The 23,301-nt window shown below is 39.2% G+C and overlaps 3 protein-coding genes across 5 annotated transcripts in view; 2 read left to right on the forward strand and 1 right to left on the reverse strand.

The window, feature by feature from the left end:
* Window positions 1-1,694: 1,694 nt before the first annotated feature.
* LOC124220035 (malectin-A) lies at window positions 1,695-4,075 on the forward strand. The gene is made up of 4 exons (XM_046628408.2): window positions 1,695-2,716; window positions 2,977-3,159; window positions 3,242-3,299; window positions 3,407-4,075. Exons 1-4 carry the CDS (start codon window positions 2,339-2,341, stop codon window positions 3,613-3,615), a joined length of 828 nt encoding a protein of 275 aa, XP_046484364.1. The 5' UTR covers window positions 1,695-2,338; the 3' UTR covers window positions 3,616-4,075.
* A 2,183-nt stretch (window positions 4,076-6,258) lies between these two features.
* On the forward strand, window positions 6,259-7,780 carry Fabp (FABP-like protein). Its single transcript, XM_046628423.2, has 3 exons — window positions 6,259-6,597; window positions 7,001-7,105; window positions 7,588-7,780. The coding sequence occupies exons 1-3, from the start codon at window positions 6,352-6,354 to the stop codon at window positions 7,642-7,644; spliced, it is 408 nt and encodes a 135-aa protein (XP_046484379.1). The 5' UTR covers window positions 6,259-6,351; the 3' UTR covers window positions 7,645-7,780.
* The window catches only part of LOC124220023 (uncharacterized), a 47,373-nt gene continuing 30,393 nt past the window's right edge, over window positions 6,322-23,301 (reverse strand). For all 3 annotated transcript variants that reach the window (XM_069136395.1, XM_046628369.2, XM_046628374.2), the window contains 3 exons: window positions 21,601-22,179; window positions 13,811-14,091; window positions 6,322-13,286 (listed from right to left, as the gene is read on the reverse strand). In XM_069136395.1, coding sequence (XP_068992496.1) covers window positions 9,849-13,286; window positions 13,811-14,091; window positions 21,601-22,179 — 4,298 coding nt within the window. In that variant the 3' untranslated portion in view covers window positions 6,322-9,848. The remainder of the gene's footprint in view (window positions 13,287-13,810; window positions 14,092-21,600; window positions 22,180-23,301) is intronic.

The following is a 23,301-nucleotide window of genomic DNA, read 5'->3' on the forward strand; positions in this document are numbered from 1 at the left end:
TAAATATCCGTAATAATAAGTTTGATATATTTAAAGCACAGACATATATCACTAGTTTGTCAATTCGTGTTTGTTTTCTGATGACATGGACTTAATTTTGACCGGAAAATAAAGCTGCGAATCATGGAGAAGAATCTAGAGTTTATTCATTATTTAGCACACTTCCGTAAAACCGCAATACGTGATTAATGGCGTCATTGGCATCATAAGATTAGATGTAATCCCCGGATGGACCTTGAATTTAATGCCACTTGCCAGTTTATGCAATTTACCCAAATCCTAACCTTACCCTAAAGCATACCGTTACTTTTCTCCCGAGTCCATGTATCAAACTTAAGTTGTTTATTTGAATATTTGCTTGCACGAAATATCTTTCCAGTGCCAAATAAGGACGCTGAACCATCGCTGAACCTGACGTTGATGGTCGATCGAGGCTTCTTGAATCTTCGCCTTCTGTTCGACCACCTGAGTGTCTGACGCATATACCAATGTGTACAAGGATAATTGTGGATAATCACATGAACTGTGTATCATATATACAGGCCTCTGAAGAATACCCTTTCTCTACTGTTTCTAGTCATATGATTTCGCCAAAAATGGCACACGCTTTACGTGTATGTGCAAAGCAAAATTGCGATGTTACGGAAAAGGAAGCAATCCGAAGCATTACGCATCATGGACTCGCTTGACGTCACAAGTAGCAAGATCGCTAATGGCTATGCGATACATGAACCTCGCGCTTCGTACGACATTTACTATCTGATACAAGATGGCCGCGCGGTTTGGAATTTTTATTCCAGGACTCTTTATTCGTTGCTCCACACGAACAACCGCTAGCTGCTCGCTCAGTTCGTTGTGTTCAGCGACGAATAAATTAGATCCCCCCCATCCCCACCTGTGTGTTGGCATTCGTAGAGGTATGCATTTTTCTAGCTCGGCAAACTTGAAAAAGTTCAGGAATTTTTTAGGTAATTCACGAGTCATTTATATGATTCTATATCAAATTATATCGTATTTTTGTATCGTATACTTGTTTAAAAGTAGTAGCGCAACTTTCCTTCACACGTGTTTAAAATAGATGAATTTTATTTCGAGACACTATGAATTGAGACCATGAAGTAAAAAGGGTGGTGATGCCACTGCTTATCTTTCTATATGCATGAATGTATATTTGTATACATGTATGTACACATGTGTGTACGATCACGCAACAATATCGTACGCAAATATACAATAATTTTGTGTAGAACAAACAATTGAAGACTACACTTATGGTGTACTACAGTCACCAATGCATGACAAAATATTCGTATACATTTATGGACAAAAATTGATGTACATGCATACACAAGTCAGTAAATGATTTAATAATTGAAATTAGAACTACTGATTTCATACGAATTTTCAAATATGCAAGTTTTCGCGCCATGTGGGTGACGTGATACGATAGATCAGAAAATAGCAAAGAAAATTCAATATTGGTTACAGTATACGGTTACGATAATGACAATTAAAATATTCTATACACCATCAATTGTATTTTAAAATGATCCAATAGTACAATGATTTTTACTTCAATACTTGAAAATTACGTTCCTATTTCTTACTTGAAACACGCGCTATCTTCAAGGTGGCTAAACTGGAGGGCTCTACTCAGCGTCACTGAATCAAAGGCATGAAAAAAGGGAGCGCCGGGGTGGCGGGCTGTCTGAGGCTCCTTTCGTTGGAAAAACCAATTGATGTTTATTATAATTTATACTGCAATTTTACGAAGGGTATTTTATTGTCACTGAACAAGAAATGCAGTGAGGGATTTCCATCAAATTTTATAATTTTCTAATATTCTAATGAAAACATAATCATGTGTATTGGTCCGTGTTGAGGATACAAAAACGGTGCTAACGCTGCCATCTCATATGGGATATGAAATTGTTCGAATGAATACGTGGCCGATAGACGTATTTGACACGTAAACTCGTTCAGGAGAAATGTTCAGAGTGGTTTCCTCTCGTGGTCAACACATGCTCATAGACTCGGTTGAATTCAAAGCAGAGGACTCAAAGTTAAGTTGCCAATTCTGGGTATAGTTTTTAACAATTAAATGTATGAAAAGTGAAAGTAAATGATTATCCGGCATCATCAGTATATTTTTCAAAATTACGTGCTTAATTACATGCCAAGCCGTGTTAAATAAATATGCGATTGTGTTTCTAACCTATCATTTAATAATTCCCCCTTTGAAGTTGGTGAACGATGAGATTAATACCAAAGGAAATTCTAATCGATCGTTTTTAAATTAATGTTGACATTTGACGGCACCTGATTGAATTTTATAAAAATGATGCTGTCATGTATGAAGGATCATTTGCTTGCGTGGCATATACATATTGCCACGTTACTTATTGCATTCAGCAATATTCCACCTGGTATCGAATGTCTGGAAGTGATATACGCAATCAATGCTGGTGGGGAGGCGCATGTCGACAGTATAGGTGTACGATATATGAAAGATCCACTAATGGGAAAAATTGGTACTGCCTCAGACTATGGAAAACAGTTAATCATAGGACGTGTCAATAGCGTAGATCAAATACTCTATCAGACTGAACGTTACCACCATAGCACGTTTGGTTACGACATACCAATAAAAGAGGATGGAGACTATGTGATGGTGCTAAGGTTCTGCGAGGTTTACTTCAATTCCCCAAATATGAAGGTTGGTGCCAAAAATATTTCTGTTGGTTTTTCCTTCTATCATATATAGGACTAATCAATATTAAATTAGACATCAAAAAAAAAAAAAGCAAAACTTGGATCAAGTTGACGTCTGTTGATTAGATAGAGATATGGAAGACGTAAAAGTATCAGATGACTTTCCAAATTACCACAATTGTCAGAATGACTGGCCCAAACTTCCCTCAATCACTAGGGTGACCTACTAAAATTTACCACTGTATTTTTTTTTTCTTCATGCAGGTGTTTGATGTCGTATTAAATGGAGATCATACCATCGTTACGGATTTAGACATATTCGAAAAAGTTGGACGTGGAGTAGCTCATGACGAATACATACCATTCAAAGTACAAAAAGGAAAATTAATATACAATGACGAGGAATCAGACATACTTGGTGGCAAGATAAGGGTCGAATTTATTAAGGTTGTTGTACTAAATAAATTGCAGCACTGCTTGCACGTGCAAATATCAATGGAAGTCAAATGGTAATAATAATAATTTACAGGGTTACAGGGACAATCCGAAGATTAATGCCATAGCTGTAGTCAAAGGCAAATTAGAAGGTACCAATACATTCTGGCTTTATGAATATTACTTACGATGTATTGATTGAAGTATACACTTTGATGATGTAGTTTGTGTACTTATAAGTTTGTCTTCATTTTCTCAGATGTACCTCAATTGGGGCCGATCCCTCAAGAACCGGAGGAATACCGTGGCATGCAGGATGAAGAAGAAGAGGCCGTTGTTCGCAGTCGGCACACTAGTGGACCGCGCACGCCAGATCCCTACTCGATAGATGACACATCAATTTTACTTCCTATTTATGTAGCAATAGGAGCATTTATACCTCTCCTTTTCTGTTTATGCAAACTTTAATTTAGCTCCGGATAGATTCCTATTCCGCCAACTTCCTAGTTTTCATACACTTAATTAATATAAGGACATATAGAAGGCATAAAAATATGATTTTCTATTGTTAGTGAGCTATTAATATGTTGCTTGACGTACAACCCAAATTACAGAGAATTTATTGCATTGTGCTAAAGATTATATTAAATTATTTCATTTATAGGTGATAATATTGTCGGTTAGTATTTATATAATTAATGATAATTAACTTTTTGTTATTTACCAGACAGGATCAATGTCTGCAGATAGATGAACATTTGCCAATCCATACGATTGAATCTGCTTACCTATTACGTAAAGTATTCAATTAGACTGCTACAATTTCACCTTGTGATCCTAGAGAAACTTTAATTAGTTGAAAATGCTAGCTGTGAATAAGGACAATTCACACCATGTACGGAATTATTTAATAAACAGTTGTATCCAACGTGATCTCTCCGGACATGTGACCGCAACATGTTATTTTCAACGGAAATTCCGAATCGAACGTGCGGTGTTTTATTTTTTCCGTTCTGCTAAGGTTTTATAGATTAATGTAACGTGATACTTTCGCCTTGTGTCAAACCAGCAACTGTTACTGTTTCCCTAAATTGTTTGGTACTCTCAAGATCCCTTTACATGTTACAGAACTGCAATTAAATTACACAGAATTCACCTTGGAAATGTTCTATTTCGAGTGTTAAACTCCTTATTCTGTTAATTATTGACCATGTGGAGGGGCGATTGAAGTTATATTTAGGTAATAACGTTATATATTTGTTATCAATCAGGTTCTAGATAACTGTGTAATTGATTGCTTGATGGCCACGTCAATTGTGGAATCATCATAGTATTGACAGTATCTAAAATTAGCTATCAAAAATAAGAAAATGTAATTTGCCCGTTGTGCAGGGCACAATTTGCCATGATTAGCTTTTCAAGTGAAATCAGGTATATTATAGTAACGTGGACATAAATGTTTGGAAATTGTCGAGAATCAATTCCAGGGTATTGTACCTCCAAACTGTTCTTGCACCGAATTGATTATGCTAGTTCTCATCTTGGGAAAACGAACAGTCTACAAGTTGGAGCTGCTGAACTGATAAAAGCGCATTATAATTATCAGTGCCACGAGTTTACATTCGCATGTATTTGGTGACAAGTAACAAGATATGATCTTTTGTTGAGTAATATATTGTATAATTATAATGGAAGGACAGACGATATTGATAATTTTGATGCAATCTACCTACTTATGTAACTTGTAGCCATGTAAACTGTTGGTGTACACCGGGGGTATTTTCCGTTCGCCTCGCAACGCGCGTTTTCGCTCGAGTCTACTTGCACGGTAAATGACGAGGCGCCGATACTCTCAAACCGCAACTATATTTATATCAGCAAAATGTGGAAGTTGGAGATTAGATTCAACGTTTCCTTACGAATAATGAACTACAAATACACGATTGAATTCGATGTTTCTTGAAAAAAATAATTACCTGCAAGTATACCTACGCTCATGCTTAAACAGAAAATCCGTAATTTTTACCGGTGAATTTAAATGTCTACTTCTTATGGTGAAGTTCAATCAGTCAGGTCGAGTAAAGAGTATTGTCTCGTCAATTCTTAATCTGTAAATACATCTGCTTTTGAGACTAGTATATTAATTCGCTATTAACTAACTCAATACGCATTTTTAAGGTGCTCTACAGGATCTAGGAAACATTTTTGATCAGGACTTATCGTTTTTCATCATTAAAAATGCACTTAATAACGCAGGGCTTGCACAATGTCTGCATAAATTTAAAATTAGTGTAAAGATATCAAAGCATCTCACAACCAGGGATTCGTTATTTGTCATGCTCTTCATCAGCTGTTCGAATGCGACGTTCATCTGTTGAAGTGATTTTCACATTTGCCTGTATGAATTCAACTATAATCAACTTTAATACATGTGTACTTTGGTGTATCGCGATACGATTAATTGATATGTCGCGTCACGTCACTCAAGCCCAGTACTGCGTATAAGTTATTTCAAATGAGTTATAATATGCCCTTTGAAACGCATTTCATATGCACATGCGGACCAATCAACTAGCCTACAGGATTAATTCAATTATTTCAAATCCGCAAAGATAGTCGGTGAGATGGACAGAGAGGACTGTGATCAGTTTATGACATAGGATGCAGCCCTACAAGCGCATAGTGACATTACGAATTAGAGATAAGGATAGCCAAATGAAAAATAATAAGGGAATAATAGTACATAGGTATAACACGCACAGATTTTGTCTGTGGCAAAAGGAATAAAAGAGACGATGGTTGGATAAAAGATAATTCATGTATTTCCGCATTCAATCTGAATGCACTTGTCTGTAACCCATTCGACGATGGCTTGACGTTCGCCGTTCTTTGGAGATAGGATGATGATCAAGACGTTCGATAGTTGGGGAATGAAGGCGTGTGCATCGCAACTTCGCAACTTCTAAGTACCTGCTCGGTACAGGGTCCAATCCTTATACCATTATTATCTAATCTGTAAAATGAAGACTCATGCCGTCTAAGCTCAACCAAGCCGGGGGCTTGGAGTTGCGTAACTGCAAGTCGTTCTTGTATAAAAGGGAGTTTTTCTGCGGTGGATCTTCAGTCGTAAAGCTCAAACAGCAGTGCACATAGGTACTGACTTTTGTAACCCAGTAGACGCTCAGTAATCTCTTTTGAAGCAAAATGGTTCAAATCGTTGGAAAGTACCAGCATGTCGCTAGCTCTCCCGAGTTCGCAGACTATCTCAAGGCTGTGGGAGGCGACGATGCCAGGGTAGGGCTGCTCCTTAAAAGCAACCCATCGTTAACGATTTCCGAGGCTGGCGGTAAATGGACAGTGACAGTTAGCAACGAAGGCAAGGAATCCAGTTCGGTTTTCAAGCTGGGAGAACCTTACGACGAAGTCTTGCCACAGGGCGCAACCCTGAAAGTATGTACCTTCACTACATAGATAATAAACAATACATGCATATAAACATAATACATACATGTAGGTAAGTACACGTTAGTGACTTCGAGTGAAGCGGTGTTACTTAAACCGTGCTTCTTCACTGGTGGTGTAGAATTGTTAGCATGCCATAATAAAGTAACAATATACACCAGTGCACTCATTGAGCAAATTTTGTCGTAAAAGTACAGTATAGTCGATATCTGAAGTTATACGTCATACACGTACAGTTATAGACGTACAGTTTCCGGCGCGAGGATTCATATTTTTCAAAAATGAAAGAAAATGCAAAAATGCGGTACAAGTTAGAATATGGTTGTGATTTTCTTTGCAATTAGTTGCTAATATTATCAATATTGAAACAAATGCATACCTTTTATTGCAGAGCGTAACGAAACGCGAGGGCGACAAGTTCATCACTGAGTCAACAGTACCCGACGGTAGGAGGGGTCTCAGAACTTACGAATTCACTGACGCCGGTATCACCCTGGTAAGTTTTTACATCAGGTTTATCGGTATCGGTTCGAAAAAGATGTAACATCAAGCTTTTCAATGGTCAATTGAACCATGTCGGTAAAATTAGAGACAACGGGCACTGCACTAATCATTTTTAAATAATATTGATTGTTTTTACGGATTAAACTATCTTACAGCTGATGTGTGTACTTGCCCGTGATAATTTCTCTGACACGTAGTGATTTTTGTAAATTGTTGGGTAACATTTCAAATCTTTGGTAAATGTAACTATTAAACACCTTGAAACTGGACATAATATATAGGGTAGATCTCTTGAAAGCGCCGATTCCGAGCCACGCGGTTATCGCCAGCGTCAACTCATGAGCAACTTTTACTTCACAACGAGCCAAGCGTGGCGGACAAATTCTTCGAACGAAAACTTGCGCTTTCGAGAGACCTTCCCTGTATAGGCGATGAATTATATGATTCGACTATTGAATCAAATTTGTTTTTCAGCATCTGGTTGACGAGAAGAGTGGCGTTAAGGCCACGCGTACTTACAAGAGGGTTTAGATTGATTAGTCATTGGCTAAAGTATATACACCTTCGCTACAAACGGATGCCGAACTCGGACACGTCTCTACCGATATAAACATATGTATAGATTTTTCAATGTGTATCAATAAATAGTTTCATACCGTGCAATCTACATATGTATAAATTTCCTTATCATTGTGCCTCTACCCAAAGTTACTTAAAATCCTATATAATTACACGTACCGATTAGGCTGTACCGTTTCAACATAAGGGGGTGCAGCCTGGTCAATTTCGATGTTGACGCATATATCTTCAAATATCGAAGTCCATGTATCTCAAACGCGAAAAAGGGCTTAAGAGCTCCATTCTACACGCAATTATAAACGAAACCACGTCCAATAAATGTTCATTTGACGCGGAAATTAAGAAATCTCACGAATTCTATACGAATTTACTATCGCGATTTCGTAGAATCCATGCCATTTCTTTATTTCTGCGCCGAATAAAAATGTATCGGCGTCTTTTTGTTCAGAATTGTGTATATAATGGGACTGTTTAGCCCTTTTTCGCGCTCAAGATACGTAGACTTTGATGTTCAGAGATATATACGTCAGCGTCGAAATCGACCAGGGCACTCCCTTAATACGACATAACACTATACGTTAGACATTTCGTAAAACCAATAGGTATTAACTGCCGTTAATCGTATATACGTGGACTCACTTCAGTAGCGATCGGCAAATTTTCACCCCCCCCCCCACACAAATATACTGAATTTTGGTATCTCGTTGCAGCTGATTGTGCTGATTGATATGCATCAAGATATTGTACAACGAAAAACGTTCTATACACCGATTCCAGTGATCTTTTAATCCCGAATAGTTAGTCATATATAATTTAAACTACACGTATAATTTATGAGGAATACATCAGACACAAATCTAATTGATTTCACGTGTTGCTGGTTGAGATAAAACGTGCGCTGTGTCACGATACATGTACCGATACTTTATTCCACAGACGTGTCGACTCATTTTTTTTTCAACATTGACAGATCAAAATCTCCTGATAATTGTTGATCACGAGTTGAAATTTTTGCATGCACCGAAAGCTTAAAGGTATACCAAAGTTACATGTGTGCACGTATTTGAATATGCATAGTTGCATCGTGGAATAATATACATACATATACATATATTTCTTTTTTTTATAAACTTTATTACATTTTTTTATACTGCTCGAATTTATTAATTAATAAGGTATCACATTAAATCATAAAGGTGCGGTACACTGATGGTAATACGTATATGGTGACGAAAATAATCCGTATGTACTCAACTTCGGTAGGAACAAACAAAATAAATAGGACTTTCATTATTACGATATACGATGATTAATTATCATTTATAACATGCACATATAAAATTAAAAAATATAAAAAAATCATCCAGTTTTGCTATGTCATTATGATATAATAATGATGATAATAGTAATAATTTCACCGCCTCCATTCGTTGCGCTTAAGAATACCTAATTCGTCGTATAATGTAGGCTGGAGTCACTTTTCGGAGGCGATATCCGGGGGCGGCGTGTCTTTCTCTTATAATTCATGACTTTATGGTATTCTTTTTTTTATACTTCGATTCTATTTTTCTCATGTTTAGAAAATTTCGTTCAAATTTTTGCTTTATGAAATCTCTTCAAATAATAATTATTATACCGCACGCAGATCACCTAAAACGAGCACCTCGAAATTACGTACTCTCAAAATATTGTATCGTTATAATAATAAGTAATTCTCAAACTTGTCTGATTATTTACACAACAAAGGTTTCAAGCCTTCCTCTTTCACCGCGATTTTTCATATATCAATGCAACTCCACAGCACACCGAAGCAGTTAAGCAATAGTATATTGTGATTGTTTATATATAGCATAGGTATACTTAACTTTCTTAATTATGAATTGATAGATATTTTTTCCGTTTTTCGTTTTTTTTGTCATTTTTTTTTTTTTTTACTTTAATTCTTACCATTACGTAAATATTATAGTATAAATTTTTACTCTTTACTTTCCTATCTACTACTGTGAATGCATTGTGGGTTTTCAATTCACTTTTCGAATTCATAAGAAAACTACAGTAGCGCGGCGTATTCTATCGGCGCAAGCTATTCCGAAATTAAGTATGCGCACTTGTGCGTAATGGTCCTTGTTGTAATACTCCGACGATCCAAGTCGTATTCAGTCAGCAGTCATGATCAGTTGATTATCAGTCGATGATGTGACCAGAGATGCATCCTTTTGCGGTACGTCTTCTTCGATAGTACTAGTTGATATTATCGTCTTCTGCTCGTGCACTTCAGTAATTCCGTTCTGGACGTGTTCGGCCTCAATTGAAGTCGTTATCGTTGTCTTTGTCGTAGAATTTTTTACCGCTGACAATTTTCCCCCTGGTCTCGTTATGGGAGCTGGTTTTTTTTGCGGCGGTGTGGTAGCTGGAGCAGCATTTTTACTCGTCAAGTTTCGCTTAGCAGTGGTTGAAGTGGTGCTCGTACCCGTTACCGAAGAGCGTCCAGTTCTGGTTAGCGTTGATGCATTTGCGCGTGCTGAGGACAATTGTTTATTCGTTGTCTCTTTTGCCTGCTTGTCAGCTGCTGGCGATTTTGGCATAGCAGATTTTGGTTTTGCTACAAGTCCAGTCGCGCCGATAGTTGTAGCGGTCTTTGGACGAGGTGAAGATACAGAGGTGCTTGTTGGCTTAGGTTTTGCAGACGTGTTTGTAGCGGAAACAGACCTCGGTTTTGCTGTTGTTGTAGTAGATGAAGCAGAAGTTGGACGAGCTGTTGCTGACGGCTTCATCGTAGTCTTGGAGACAGTGGTTGACATACCTGTCGAAGAACGGGTTGCCGGCTTAGAAAGAGCTGACTTGCTGGAAGTTCTCACATCACCGTTGGCTGTAGATTTCTTGTCACTGGAAATTGGAGTAGGTTTAGAAGTAGTGCTGGATGGTTTCGACCTGGGTGCTGCTGTTAAGGATACACTGGTGCGAGTTGTTGACGTCTTGGTCAGAGAAGCCACTTTCACAGGAGCTTTTGCCGCTGGAGATTTATTAATTGTGCCAGTGACAGACGTTTTGGCAGTCTCCAGATGTTTGGGACGAGATATAGTGCTACCGGTAACTGCTTTTTTTGGTGCTGAAGCTCCAATCACTCGCTGAGCTGCACCAACACTTTTTGTTGGAGAAGTTGGTGTTGATTTGTTTGTGAGTTTCGCCGCCGTCGTAGTTCTGGATCCTGTTTTGGCCGCAGGTTTCACCTTTGCTGTTTTTGTAGTAGGTGATGCTGTAACTGTTGCTGCAGTGGCTGCTGCTGCAACGGCAACAGACGCGGCCACAGTTGGGGACAGAGGTGCACGAGGCAATAACTCATCAGTCTTTGGCACTGCATTGTCATTCCTTTCATCTTCTCGAATTTTTGCCACCGTCTCGCTTTCTTCTAGTTCCCTAGAATCATCGTATTTCACTACAGTGCTCTTCTCAACTGAGTTTTCAACAGCTTCAGGGGCCAGGCTTTGAGATTCGGTTTTCACTTTGGGTTCCACAATTATTCCGTTTGATGGACGAACAGTATGTAGTTCAGGATTCAATTGTTTTTCCAAGCCAGTGAATTCCTGCATGGATTCGGATAGGTTCATAACTGGTGTGTCAATTTTTGGTTCTTTGTTGATAGCGTTCTCCAGAGTTTTTGGGTCCCCTTCGGACACTTCTCTTTCAGGAACAGTAGTTTCCTTATCCAGTACGATTTCCTTATGCAATTCCACCTCTGTACTGGTGTTATTTTCTGTCCGCATTTCGTCTCTTAGTTCTAGAGCTCTATCTTCTGTAACTTCCGGCTCAGAAGACAATGCTGATGTAATCTCTTGCTGTGCAATCGGCTCTGACATCAATTCTTCCGGCGCAATGCTATCGTTGCTAAGCGGAGGATGTGTGAAATTAAGCAGAATTTTGTTTTGCGCCAAATCCTCGGTCGACTTGTTGTGAAACTGTGATTCGTGCATGACCTCTTGCTTAGGAATTTCAGAATAAAGTTCTTCAAGAATTTTCTGCTTTTCAATGTCAGTATTTGGTGATTCTTGGGTTGACGTTTCATCCAGCATAAGCTTGAAATGCTCATCAGGCGAAGTATTCACCTCTTCATTGAGGCATGATTCATTCGGAGCCACGGGTGGTGTGACAGGAATACCTTCAAACGGCGTTGAAACTTTTCTTTCGTCAGCATCAAGATCTGAATGCGACTCTTCTTTTCGCGATGCAAATGCATCCCCTTCCTCAACCGGAGGTTCGCTCGTGGGTGGTGGTGATAATCGGGAGTCTTTGTTTTCGGTTTTTGTGAATGAAACATATTCAGAAACGTCCGTAACTTCATTCCGAAATGGTAAAGTCGTGTCACCTTCAGTCGCAGGCATTGGTGAATTCGGTGACGATGAAATGGCGGGCTTCGGGCAGGTTGAGATCTCGAGGTGGCTAGTGGTTTCCATGCCCGGCGAGGCTGACGTGAGAATTTTGGGAACTGGGGAAATGTTAGTTTCAATATCAATCTGCGTCGATTTACCGAGAACTTCCGCTTCACCGAGTTCTGTACAGAAAATACGCGGCGCTGGTTCTGGAGTGATGCCACTATCCAGCGTTGAGAAAGAGTCTACAGCATGATACCCTGTGTCTCCTGAATAATTTTGTGGTGACGGTGTGTTGACAACGTTACCGGAGGCTGTACTGAAGGATGGAATCAACTCCACCATTCCAGACATCAGGCTAGTCTCATTTGCTATCAATGGTTCTGGGGAGCATGGATTGGATATTTCCGTTCCAGGCAGGTCGTCATTTTTCTCGATCTTTTCGCCCAACAGATCGAGCATTGGTTCGTTTCTACTATCCGGGAAAGCGGCTGTCGGTGGAGGGTGATCGGAGCCAGGGGTGACAAGAGTTGTGAGCTCTGGATGAAGTTCGGGTGACTGAGCAGTGAGACCGTCATTGTTTATATCTCCTGTGTTTTCCTCGTCCCCATCACCCATTAGGTCCGAGTCGTTAAGCTGGTGTACGATGTTCAAGTCACAGCCCTGGTCAAATGCGGCTTGGAAATCGCCTGGTGTTAAGGACATTGCCATAGGATCTTTGGAAATGTCATAATCTCCGCGTTCAGAACCTGCAAACGAGTCGTCTGTGATAGATATTCCAGTTCTTTGGAAATCCGTTGTTGTCATGAAGCTAGTCGTTGATTCATCGCCGAATTCGGCTCTCGTGGATGATATTGCAGACTCATCTAAGCCATGGGGCGTTCGGTTCCCGGTTTTCTGCGGATCCATTAAGTAATCTGTGAATTCAGGCTGCAGCAAATTCTTGGTCGACTCTTCGTTCGAATTTTCGGTTTCATGGGGGCGGAGGGACACTTCAATCTGAAACTCTCCTTGACTGGGTACTGGTATATCATCCATTTCAGGGGTCTGCTTTTGGGGTGACCCTGACAGAAGGAAATCATTGGTCAAGCCTGTCCTGGTTGATAGCATTGTTGGCGGAGAAACCGGGACGAATTCCGCTGCGTTTGGATTTAATTGGAAATCCATATCTTCTTGACCTGCTTCGCTGGTTGCGAATTCCACTTGTAGTTTTTGTTTGGCACAAATCTGAAAAATTCAAATGAATAAGAATATTTCTTATGACGTACAAAGCACAGAATAATCTTAGCTTAGAAGCCTAGCAATCTGAAAGAACTTTGGTGCATGCACAAAATAATTGAAATCTATTGGTCAGCGAAATCATACCGCGACAACATTTTCGTCTGGAAAGCAAAGCAGCCAACTTGGTCGAACAGGGGCATGAGCTGTCAAACACTTTCGTAATATATAAATACGTCATTTTTTCAATCTTCGACAAAACAAGCAGAAAATACCACACAGTTTCAAGTTTACAAATTCAAAAATAATGCTCCTTCAATGCCTGTCTATAAGTGAAAAGTATTCCATAACTTGCCAAATTTAGTTCAGACCGATTCTACTCTCTCATCATTCATGGTTTGTTTACATCGTCACTATCCTGTCAATGCAAGATTTGACACATTCTAGCAAATAATGTCGTTATACTGTCACAAAAATTCCGGAAGGCTTGACAGTTTCAATGACACGCAAAAACTGATTTAATCACTACTCACATCAGAATCAATTTGCTCTGGCTTATTTATTTCCTTGTGGTGATCCTGTAAATCGTCTTTGCCAAAGTCCACAGCTTCTGGCAATTGAGTTTCGTTTGGACAATCAACTGCTTCGTTCGTAGGCTTGACGCTGGTTATCGCCTTGTCGTTTTTGTGGTCGACCACCTCCGCAGGCGTAGTTCGTTCCTTTTCCTTGTTCGGATAATAGTTCCACTCGTCCTCAGAGTCCTCGCTATCTGCTACATTATCTGCTTCAGGTATTACTGCATGCTGATCAGGTTCTGGAAAGAGAAATCATTTCGATGACGTCTAAATCGAGGATGTATGGAATCACATTTTAGCAGGTTATTATTAATGCGGAATCATGGAGTTGGAAACTGACGATACTACACAATTGTTAGTCATGAACTGTGTCATGTTCTATACTTTTACTCATTACATGTCATGTGTACAATATAGATATAAGGATGATTCACAATATTATGTCGGCATAAAAATTAAGATAAAAAAACTTTGATGCATATCGAATCGTCACCCCGAGTTTTTTGTCTCACTACGTACATTTAATTTCCTCCAATTAAAAATAGGTAGAAAAAAAAATTCTTGGATTTCCGCGGAAATCGAAGCGCCGCACCTCGAATACAACAGCGAGAAACTGAAGAGAGGGTAAGAATGGATGGGGCCTTTGCACGAGACAATAAAGTTGCGGCTCCTCGTCGTCGTAACGCCAAGTCTCCCACGCCGTTTGAAGCGGCGCGCGGCAAAGGAAAAACGAAGTGTTCGTACTTTGTACGAAAAACCGGTAATTCAATGCTCAGGGTTATGATTTTTCAACATTTCATTGGGCAGTGATAAGTGGGTTCGATTGATTCGTTGTAAGTTTAGATTAAATGTGAAAGGACAAATCTGTTATCGATCAGGCCAAACATCAAAGAAAAAAAAAACTCGCCATGCAAGACGAGGCAAATATGGTCTACATTCGATCATTCTTTCGAAATATTGAAATAAGATTCGCAAACTTTGCCAAAGCCGTGACACGGACTTGACGACCTTCAACTAGAAAATGAGTCGATGAAAATGACGTCATTTTCTGAATTGCACAAATGCAAAGCTAGCAAGCGCGGTAATCCGAGCATACGTAGTTCTAAGTTTCCGAAATTGGTGAAATAAAAAGATTCACATCAGCGATAAGCGACCGTCGCCGCTTCGAGAGAGTAGTAACGCCAATCGGGGCGGACAGTTTCGTTCTTCATTTCCCTGCGACATGCAGCCTTTCTCGTCAGGCGCGCACGCACGACATACCAGGTGCCGAGAAGCTAATTTTATACCTACACGCGTCTCGCTTTGGTTCTTGCTATATTCAAGGCCCGGATAGCTTCCTAGCGTTTTCAGTTGGTTGATGCTGCGTGTGGGGCCATTGCATTTACGATGTAAATCTCACCTTATCTCGTGCCAACCCGCAGCATGTTTAATTTTGATTTTCAATTTGTCATTTATATTATCACCAACGAGCCAGAAGTTAAGAGTGAAATTTTATCAACCTCTGTCAGATAATAGTAGATTGTGCATCAAGGAGTCGAAGTAGGTTTTTTTTTATTCCCAACTCAACCATGACGTTCATTATTTTTACCTGAAATATGGCATATTATTCCCTCTTTACTTTATTCCCTCATCTATGAGAAAAATAATTCCAATTTTCTCGCGCATTTACGGGAAATATGACTTATATTTCACACAAATTAATTTATCAGTTTTAATGGTTTTCCCTTTATTTTTTTCACTTTTATCTCTGTATTATTATAAACATTCGATAATATTATACTTTTCAGACTGATAGATCACACTTACACGTAAGAGGAAACCACTTTTAAGTCAATAATGTGGCCAGAGTTGAGTCGAGAATAAATTCCTATATTTAACACGGGAATAATAGTCCATTATTTCCGCGGGTGGGTTTACTGTCCAAGCGAAGCGTACTTCTTCCGTGGTGGATGAAATCTACGGCTACCATAAGACACTTCCACCTACCAAGTTTCTCAAGATCCGTCATTATGAAGCGTATACAAAAAATTCAAACAAGTTAGCCATTTTTTTCGTTACAGTAAAAAAATTTAATATCAATTGATTATCTTGTGAATTGTTGATGTTACTAATGTAGAGTAAATGCCATTGGGGCCCTCCCCCCCCCCCCCCCTTTCGACCTCTCTCTACGCCTCCATGCCCTAACTCCTGCTGATTTGCATCCATGCACTTCTTGTATGCGTTTTTTGGATTTTCTCTTCTTTCTTTCTAAGTCAGTAAAATGTGGCCATAGTCGAGTCGGCAATAAAGTCCTATACGTAACACAGGAATAAAAGTCGTTTATTCCCTTGTTACATAATCTATTATTACGCCGAGCGTAAGAGAGCTCTTTTTTTTTTTTTTCTACTATCGCAGAAACGATCGCTTCAAGTACGAAATGCAGACAAAAAAAAGATTAGGTTGAAGTTATTAACGTCAATGTCATGAAACATCAGGAAAAAATCATTTTTACAAAATTTTAGAATAACTTTCAAAGAGTTAAGTTTTCAAATTACGAGTTTTCAAAGCATGCGTTATGTTTTACTAAATTACAGACAATCCTAAGTTTGCAAAGTAACGATACATACAATCTTTCATAAACATTCATCGTTGCAATAGCGTTACCAGCTTCAACCTCGAAAAAAAAAATGACACGTAAGCCATACTTGCGTTACATAAATATAATTACTGTTGTTGAAAACGGAGAATACACGGACGTGCAAAAAATATCTCCCTTGTCATTAGAGCATAATAACAATTATTTAAGTAAAACAATACTGCCTGGTTTTACCAGCCTCCCATTTGTCTCCAATATATGTACTGTCAGTCTCTACAGTTCAACTGAAATCTGAGTTGATGGCGTTTGTCGAATCAGCCGTTAACGGATGTCGTTGATAAGTCATCCATTATTTTGTAACTTATATTTTACCTCGTGCATGTTGGTTTAAGACAAGTATTTTTCTTTTTTACGCCTTTTTAGTTTTTACTGAAGTACACAATTCACGTGCCACGATGTATTAAAATTTTTAAGACTTCAATTTGAATGAAATTATTCAAGGAATTCAGTTTTTGAATTGTTCAGCGAAAAGAAACTCGCGTGCATGGAAAAGCCCTTGGAAGTGCATTAAGAAGAAAAAAACAAAAAAAAAAAAAGTACTTCGTCACATGCAAACGGGTGAAATTTCGTTATTACACTTTACCTAACATATACTGGAAAATACCGAGAAGTGAACAATTTTTTACGCCTGTGGTATACACGTGTAATTTATGATTAAGGATTATTTATTGTATTTGTCGTCCGTGAAGGTTCAAGAAAGGAATTTACATCCTTACATAAAATTCTTCAATTTGTTATACATATCAACATTTGAAAACAAGAACTCTCGTTTGACAGACAAAAGCGCATCGTAAACAAAGCGGTTCCCATTGCCCTTGCCTATTATTATGTACACGTGTATACTTTATGTGCATATGTATCCACTCGTATAATTAATCGCGATAGAGTCTCCGTGCCAAAATAATAACAACAAAACGAATAAATCGACAACGAAACGTTCGATGATTCGTAATTAAACTTATTTGTCGGAGGAACATATTTATTCCATTCTCGTATCGACAAGTCTCGACGAAAAGGATACTCAAACGTTAGGAATTTCGATTATTGTCATAAAACAGACTATGATGTGAACGTGAGTGAAAATGTGTAGGTACGCAGGTGATCGGAATAAGTCTCCGATCCTTTGCTTTAAACGTCAGTCAAGAGTCAGTCAAGAGTTCGTTAAAAAAAAAAAACAAAAAAAATAATAAAATTAAAACAGAATCGGAGTGATTTTTTATCCGAATAACACGAACGTCGGGTAAAGACTGAATGTACATACGTTGAATATATGCATTCAGAGAAAACCGTGAAGAGACGAGAGGAAAGGAGGGGGGGGGGGCTAGAGTTAGCCCAACCTGGTCACGATATTAACGACACCGGTGAATTCGCGTTTGTTCGTGACGTTAGAGTATCCTTGGCCACGAATCGCGGTTGCAGATTTACAGATTTATGAAATCCACTAATCAGGCATGAGACGAAAAAGGAAATAGAAACTAAAGCGAAACTGTTTTATCAACGAGTCGGTTAGCAGCCGGCCGGAAGCCGGTCGTGCGTTGAAGCATTTTTTGAATCGTCGTTAGAGAGGCAGGAAAAGAAGAGAAAATAAGAATACAAACGAATATATATTTCGGGAACATCGCGGCTATGCGTCGAAATTAGATTTACTCACCGTCTAGTTATTCCCTGTATCATTAATTACTCCTTGGCAAGACACGTGACCACTTTCAGACACACCGCGAATTAATAATGTGGCGAAAAACTGGACAGCACGGGTAGAAACAACTGAAATTTCGTAGGATGTTGGAAAAATGTCTAGGAAAGAGAGAGTGCGTGTGTTTGCGCGTGTGTGTATGTGTGAAGAAAAGAAAGACGCGCACTCCACCCAACTACGAGAGCCTTGCGCATCCAACTGCCGGATCCCTCTGCCCCGCTTTGCCCTGCCGGTTGACGACGAATGAGCGTCTCAACCAATCGGAAGCCGCGGCGCGCCAACCGGTCTGCGGTCGGGCGGCGGGAAATTTGAATCGTATTTAATATTTATAACGCAGTAAATTGCAAGCGCGAAACACCGGCAGGGTGTCCACTAAAACTCCATCGCAAAATTCCCTATATTTGCCTGGTTTTCCAGACAAAAACCGTATAATTTTCCCTGACCCATTCGGATAAATTGGATGAAGAAAATTGAAAAAATGTGCGTATTTCCCGTGTTTTTTTTTTCATGAAAACGCGAACCGTCACTTGGGTCAGACTATCCCATCTCTAGCCGATGCGCCCGATCGTTTGTAAGGTAATATTTAGGAATATTCAACGTTTGAAGAGAAACTTCCGGCGATGGTGAAAATAATTTGTATTCGATCTAATTCTGAAGCTTAATAAAAAATTGTGAGACGTATTTTTGTGGAAAAAAAAAGAATGTAGCAAACGATTCCATGACTTTTCGCAAAAACCACTGACATTTTTTTGACTATTACAGAATTTCAGAATTCCATGACATATGCAGGTTTTTCAGAATTTCCTGAACAGTGGCAACCCTGACCCATTAACGATTGGCAGCTGTCGAGGTGGGGGCCAAAACTTGGAAGGATCAATATTTCGAATGGCCGATATATCGAGATTTCGAACAATTCATCTGTCGACATTTTATTTTCGCATGTTTGAAATTTCGATACATCGGCCATTCCAAATCTTGATCCCCGCCCAACGATTGGATATCCAAAGCGACGCAATGTCAACTGAATGATTGAAAATTTGTTGGAATAATTCAGGTCATTTTTCGAAAATTTGAGTAACTTCAACTAGGAGCAATCCTGAACTTACAATTAGGAACTGCTTGAATGACTCCAAAGATAATCAATTGAATTGTTTTACGCAAGTTCAAGCCTGCAAACAGTAAGTCAAAAGCGAGTTATCGCGGTGTAATTGACGTACTTATTCCTAAGCCGAAAAATGTGCGAGAGAATAAGTATACATAAATAAATGGATAAATCAACACCGAGTCGGTCTAGTCTACTATAAAATACTGAAAAATGCGTCGACTAACACCGTAAGTAGGTATATAAAAAGTAACAAACCTAGTCTAATTCACGAGTAAAAGACGATAATTAGTGCAGGAAGTGCAGGAACCGGGACTTGCACCGATACCAGTCCAGCAATGAGATAACGCGGTGGTGAAAGCTGAAACTGGCAGAAAGTCGGCCAACTTCGTTGCGAATAAGAGCATGAGCCGTACGAGCGTCGACATTCAGTCAATTGGATATCAGCACACGGAGCACAGTTTTGAACGCTACGCACGATAGCCAAAAGTAATGACAACCTCGGAGTAAGCATTATATCCCTGAGCTCTACAACGATAGCAGGGATTAGAATCTAAACTTCCAACGATTATTTTTTTTTTTTTAGAAATCGATTCCAAAAGTTTATGCCGCCTATACTCGCCTATATATAATATATATAATAAATTGGGTTTGTATACGTATGGCAAAGTAGCCCAACGCAATGTTGAGTACATACTTATACTCTTGTTCTTTCGCCTGGGATACGATTGAGTGAAAGTCGAAAAAAGTCTTGCCATATTTAAGAATTAGAATTTCAATGATTACCGATTTGATTTACAGTCAGTATCAAACTCAATGTTTTTCTATGCAAAATTCTTTTCAATATGAATTTACTTTTTCTGACGTTACAAAAGCACGACTAAGCCGAATAGACGAGAACCTGTGCCGTTATTTCTTGTATCTTTCCTTTTCTTCTTCTGATCTAATTGTTTTCCGTTCTCTTTGACGGTGGTTGGTAGGAAGAGTGGAGGAAGGACTGTGTAAAATAGAAGTTTTACTCTCCTCGCTGCATCGCCGAGGTCGGTGTACCGAAGCCGCGTATAAAGTTAGAAGTTATTCCGGTGCGCGCTGTGTGGGGGCAAAAGAATGTCAAATTTTGAAATAAGTCTGGTGTTGCTAAGATTTAGTATGGCGGAAGAGGAGTTAAGCGGCACGTGAATAAAAAGCTTGATATGCAGCAGCCCCGGATTTTCTTTAAAAATCTAATTATAATTATAAGTGACGCCTTTTGGTGTCCTTTTGGTTACGAGAATTGCATCATACATCTTTACATCTTGTTAAATTTTTCATATCTCGTAAAAATTCTGACTATGTAACACGTTTAAAATTTCAGGGAAACGTGTAAAAACATTTCGAACTGAAATTCTGCGAAGTAATTGGAAAACTGACAAAGTTTATTTACAATGAAACGTATTAGAACCATTTAAAATCCTCGATCAAAAAGTTGACCACTTTTCAAAACTCTTCAACAAAATTGAATATTCTGTACTTTTCGAAGGGAATTTCTTTTTTTTCGACGATTTAAAAAAATAATACTCGCACAAGTCTCACTCATAAAAGGGTATGAAATCGCAATTTTTCATTGCACGAATAACGTACCAACCATAAACATCTCTGGACGTAAATAACTCGCATTTATGTTTAGAACCAATCGAGGGGTTAATCACTCGTGAAATCTCATGTACACTTTTCCGGGAATCTTGTGAAATTTCTTAAAATTTTCATTTGAAAAAATCCTTTGGAATCTCACGAAGTCTCTTGTAATATATTGAAATCCTTCGAAATCCCTGAAACCTTTCGAAATCTCTTGGAATCCGTGAAATCTTTCGATGTCTTCCGAAATCGTCTGAAATCTTTTGAAATCACTGAAGTTAGGTTTTGAAATAAACCCTTTGAAGTCCCATGAAGTCTCTGGTAATCTTTTGAAACGTCTGAAATCTTTAAAAATCCTTTGAAATCTTTTGAAATCATTGTAATCTTAAGATCAGTTATACAAATCGACGAATGATTAACCCCTCGAGGCCAACTCACAGTGGTTGATAACGCCAGGCACGACGCACGTCACCTTCGTCAACAAAAACCAGCCAGTGTGCAGAAACATGATATAATTAATTGACGTGATACGTATAACAGACTGTGTTAAAAAAATATGAAAAATAAAACTAATTACAAAAATAATTGAATGAACAATTAAAAATTTGTTCCATGAATGCGCGTGAAACGCCGGTGACGAAAGATTGAGAAAAACAAAAACAAATTATTTCTGAACCTACCGTAAGTACCAATTAAAAATTTACCTGCAGACAGGTGCGAAACAACCGATTCGCTTTGGGGTACGAGTGCTTCTTTATGTTCAAATAGCTCCTGGTCATCGCGATGCTTTCCTTCGGGGAAAAGCTTGCGCGAGATGTTCTCGTTAGGTCCGACTAGCACAAGACCTTCGTCTACCGCGTCGACGTCGGTTTCGGGACCAAGGTCATCCTCGTCGTCGTCGTCCTGTTCATTGTTCCGTGCACCGTGAGCGTTCCTTTCGTACTCGGCCGGGCAATTTGGATGTTTCCCGTTACTCGGCGCGTCGAAATGTCCGTCATAACGAAGGTTTTCATCGTTATCGGCACAGGTGCCGTTGGTCTGTTGTTGGTGCTGCTTGCCGAACGGATTCTCGTCAAACTGCAGCCCGTTGGCGTTGCTCAGGAAAGGATTCGTCGACTCCATGTTGTTCAGCTGGACATCCGCGAGCAGCGGATGAGATGAGGGATGTCGTGCCGCGATCTGACAAGGATCTGTCAGAAATACGACGATCGTTGATATGTTGTCGGTCGAACCCTGGCTCCTTGCAAAGTACACCAGACGTTGGCTCACGACTTCAAGGTCACCTGTAAGGGAAACAGAAAAAATCATGGTTACACACGTTCCAGGTTCTGTTACACGGTGTCGATTATGTAGTGTCCAAGCATTCCGATTGGTTTGCAAAGTTTAGTCAACCAATCGGAATGCTTGGATGGTGGGTAAATGTGAAAAGTAAAATTACATAATTGACCTCCAGGTTACAGAGACAAAGGCACACAGAGTCAGCGCGACCTGTCGAAGTCACGGGAGCCATGCACTGCAACTTCAAAGTCATTGCACTATTTTTTCGAGTTGATATTTCTATGTCTGCTAGGCTGCGAAGTCACTTTAGTTTGGCTATTCAGGGTGGGAACAAGTTTTTCGGAAAAAAATTCCATGACCTACGACCTAGTTTTCCCCGACATTTCCCCAGTTTCAAATTCAATTCAAATTGAAGAAAAATATAACGTACAGCAAAGAAGTCAGTTTAGGCCAATTTTTTTTTGTTTCCTCGAGGAAGAAAAGTAAACTTGTTACCTCGAAAAATAATTTCTAATTCCCAAGATGGAAAACTGATATTTTCCGTTTATTCCATGAAAGATTTAAAAATTCCCCTGACAATTCCAGGCTTTCCGAGTGGATGATTTTGTACGCGATTTCATTTCTCAACGCACTAATTATTCTCGCCTGCTAACAAAGCGAGGTTTAATTAAGGGGTTGTCATATCAATTGTCAATGTCTACGCTTATAGGAGGGCACAACGTTATTACACAATTGACGGCGAAGTAGTTGAAATGCGTTGCGTCGAACGAACTTCCTCCAGTTTATTTAACAGCTCCCGGTATACGCAATGCGTAGGTAATACACTTTACGAGACTTGGTCCGGTGTGACGGATCAGGAACGAATTTAGCAGTTTTCAGTTAATTAACACGTAACCATGCCGTGTATAAGTCAGATTAATTAGGTAGAAATTGCATCTCTAGTGAATCATGAGACTGCAACATTCAGGTGGAAAAAGAACATTAGAATTTCGGTTAAGGGCTGTGAAGTTTACCAATACGAAGGATCAATTGTTTGCAAGAAGAAAAAGAAAAAAAAAAAAATTCTGCTATCGCAAGAAATCAGTGCGCATTGATTCTAACGATCATACAAAATATCGCCATCATAT

This window comes from Neodiprion pinetum, chromosome 5, assembly GCF_021155775.2.
Source record: "Neodiprion pinetum isolate iyNeoPine1 chromosome 5, iyNeoPine1.2, whole genome shotgun sequence".
In the NCBI taxonomy this organism is placed as follows: Eukaryota; Metazoa; Arthropoda; class Insecta; order Hymenoptera; family Diprionidae; genus Neodiprion; species Neodiprion pinetum.

Bases quoted from the DNA above. Each gene is read 5' to 3' on its own strand.
- LOC124220035 (XM_046628408.2), top strand. From the start codon at position 2,339: ATGATGCTGTCATGTATGAAGGATCATTTGCTTGCGTGGCATATACAT. The intron at 3,160-3,241 runs GTTGTTGTACTA...AATAATTTACAG, and splicing joins TAAGGGTCGAATTTATTAAG to GGTTACAGGGACAATCCGAA. The intron at 3,300-3,406 runs GTACCAATACAT...TCATTTTCTCAG, and splicing joins AGTCAAAGGCAAATTAGAAG to ATGTACCTCAATTGGGGCCG.
- Fabp (XM_046628423.2), top strand. From the start codon at position 6,352: ATGGTTCAAATCGTTGGAAAGTACCAGCATGTCGCTAGCTCTCCCGAG. The intron at 6,598-7,000 runs GTATGTACCTTC...CTTTTATTGCAG, and splicing joins CACAGGGCGCAACCCTGAAA to AGCGTAACGAAACGCGAGGG. The intron at 7,106-7,587 runs GTAAGTTTTTAC...TTTGTTTTTCAG, and splicing joins CTGACGCCGGTATCACCCTG to CATCTGGTTGACGAGAAGAG.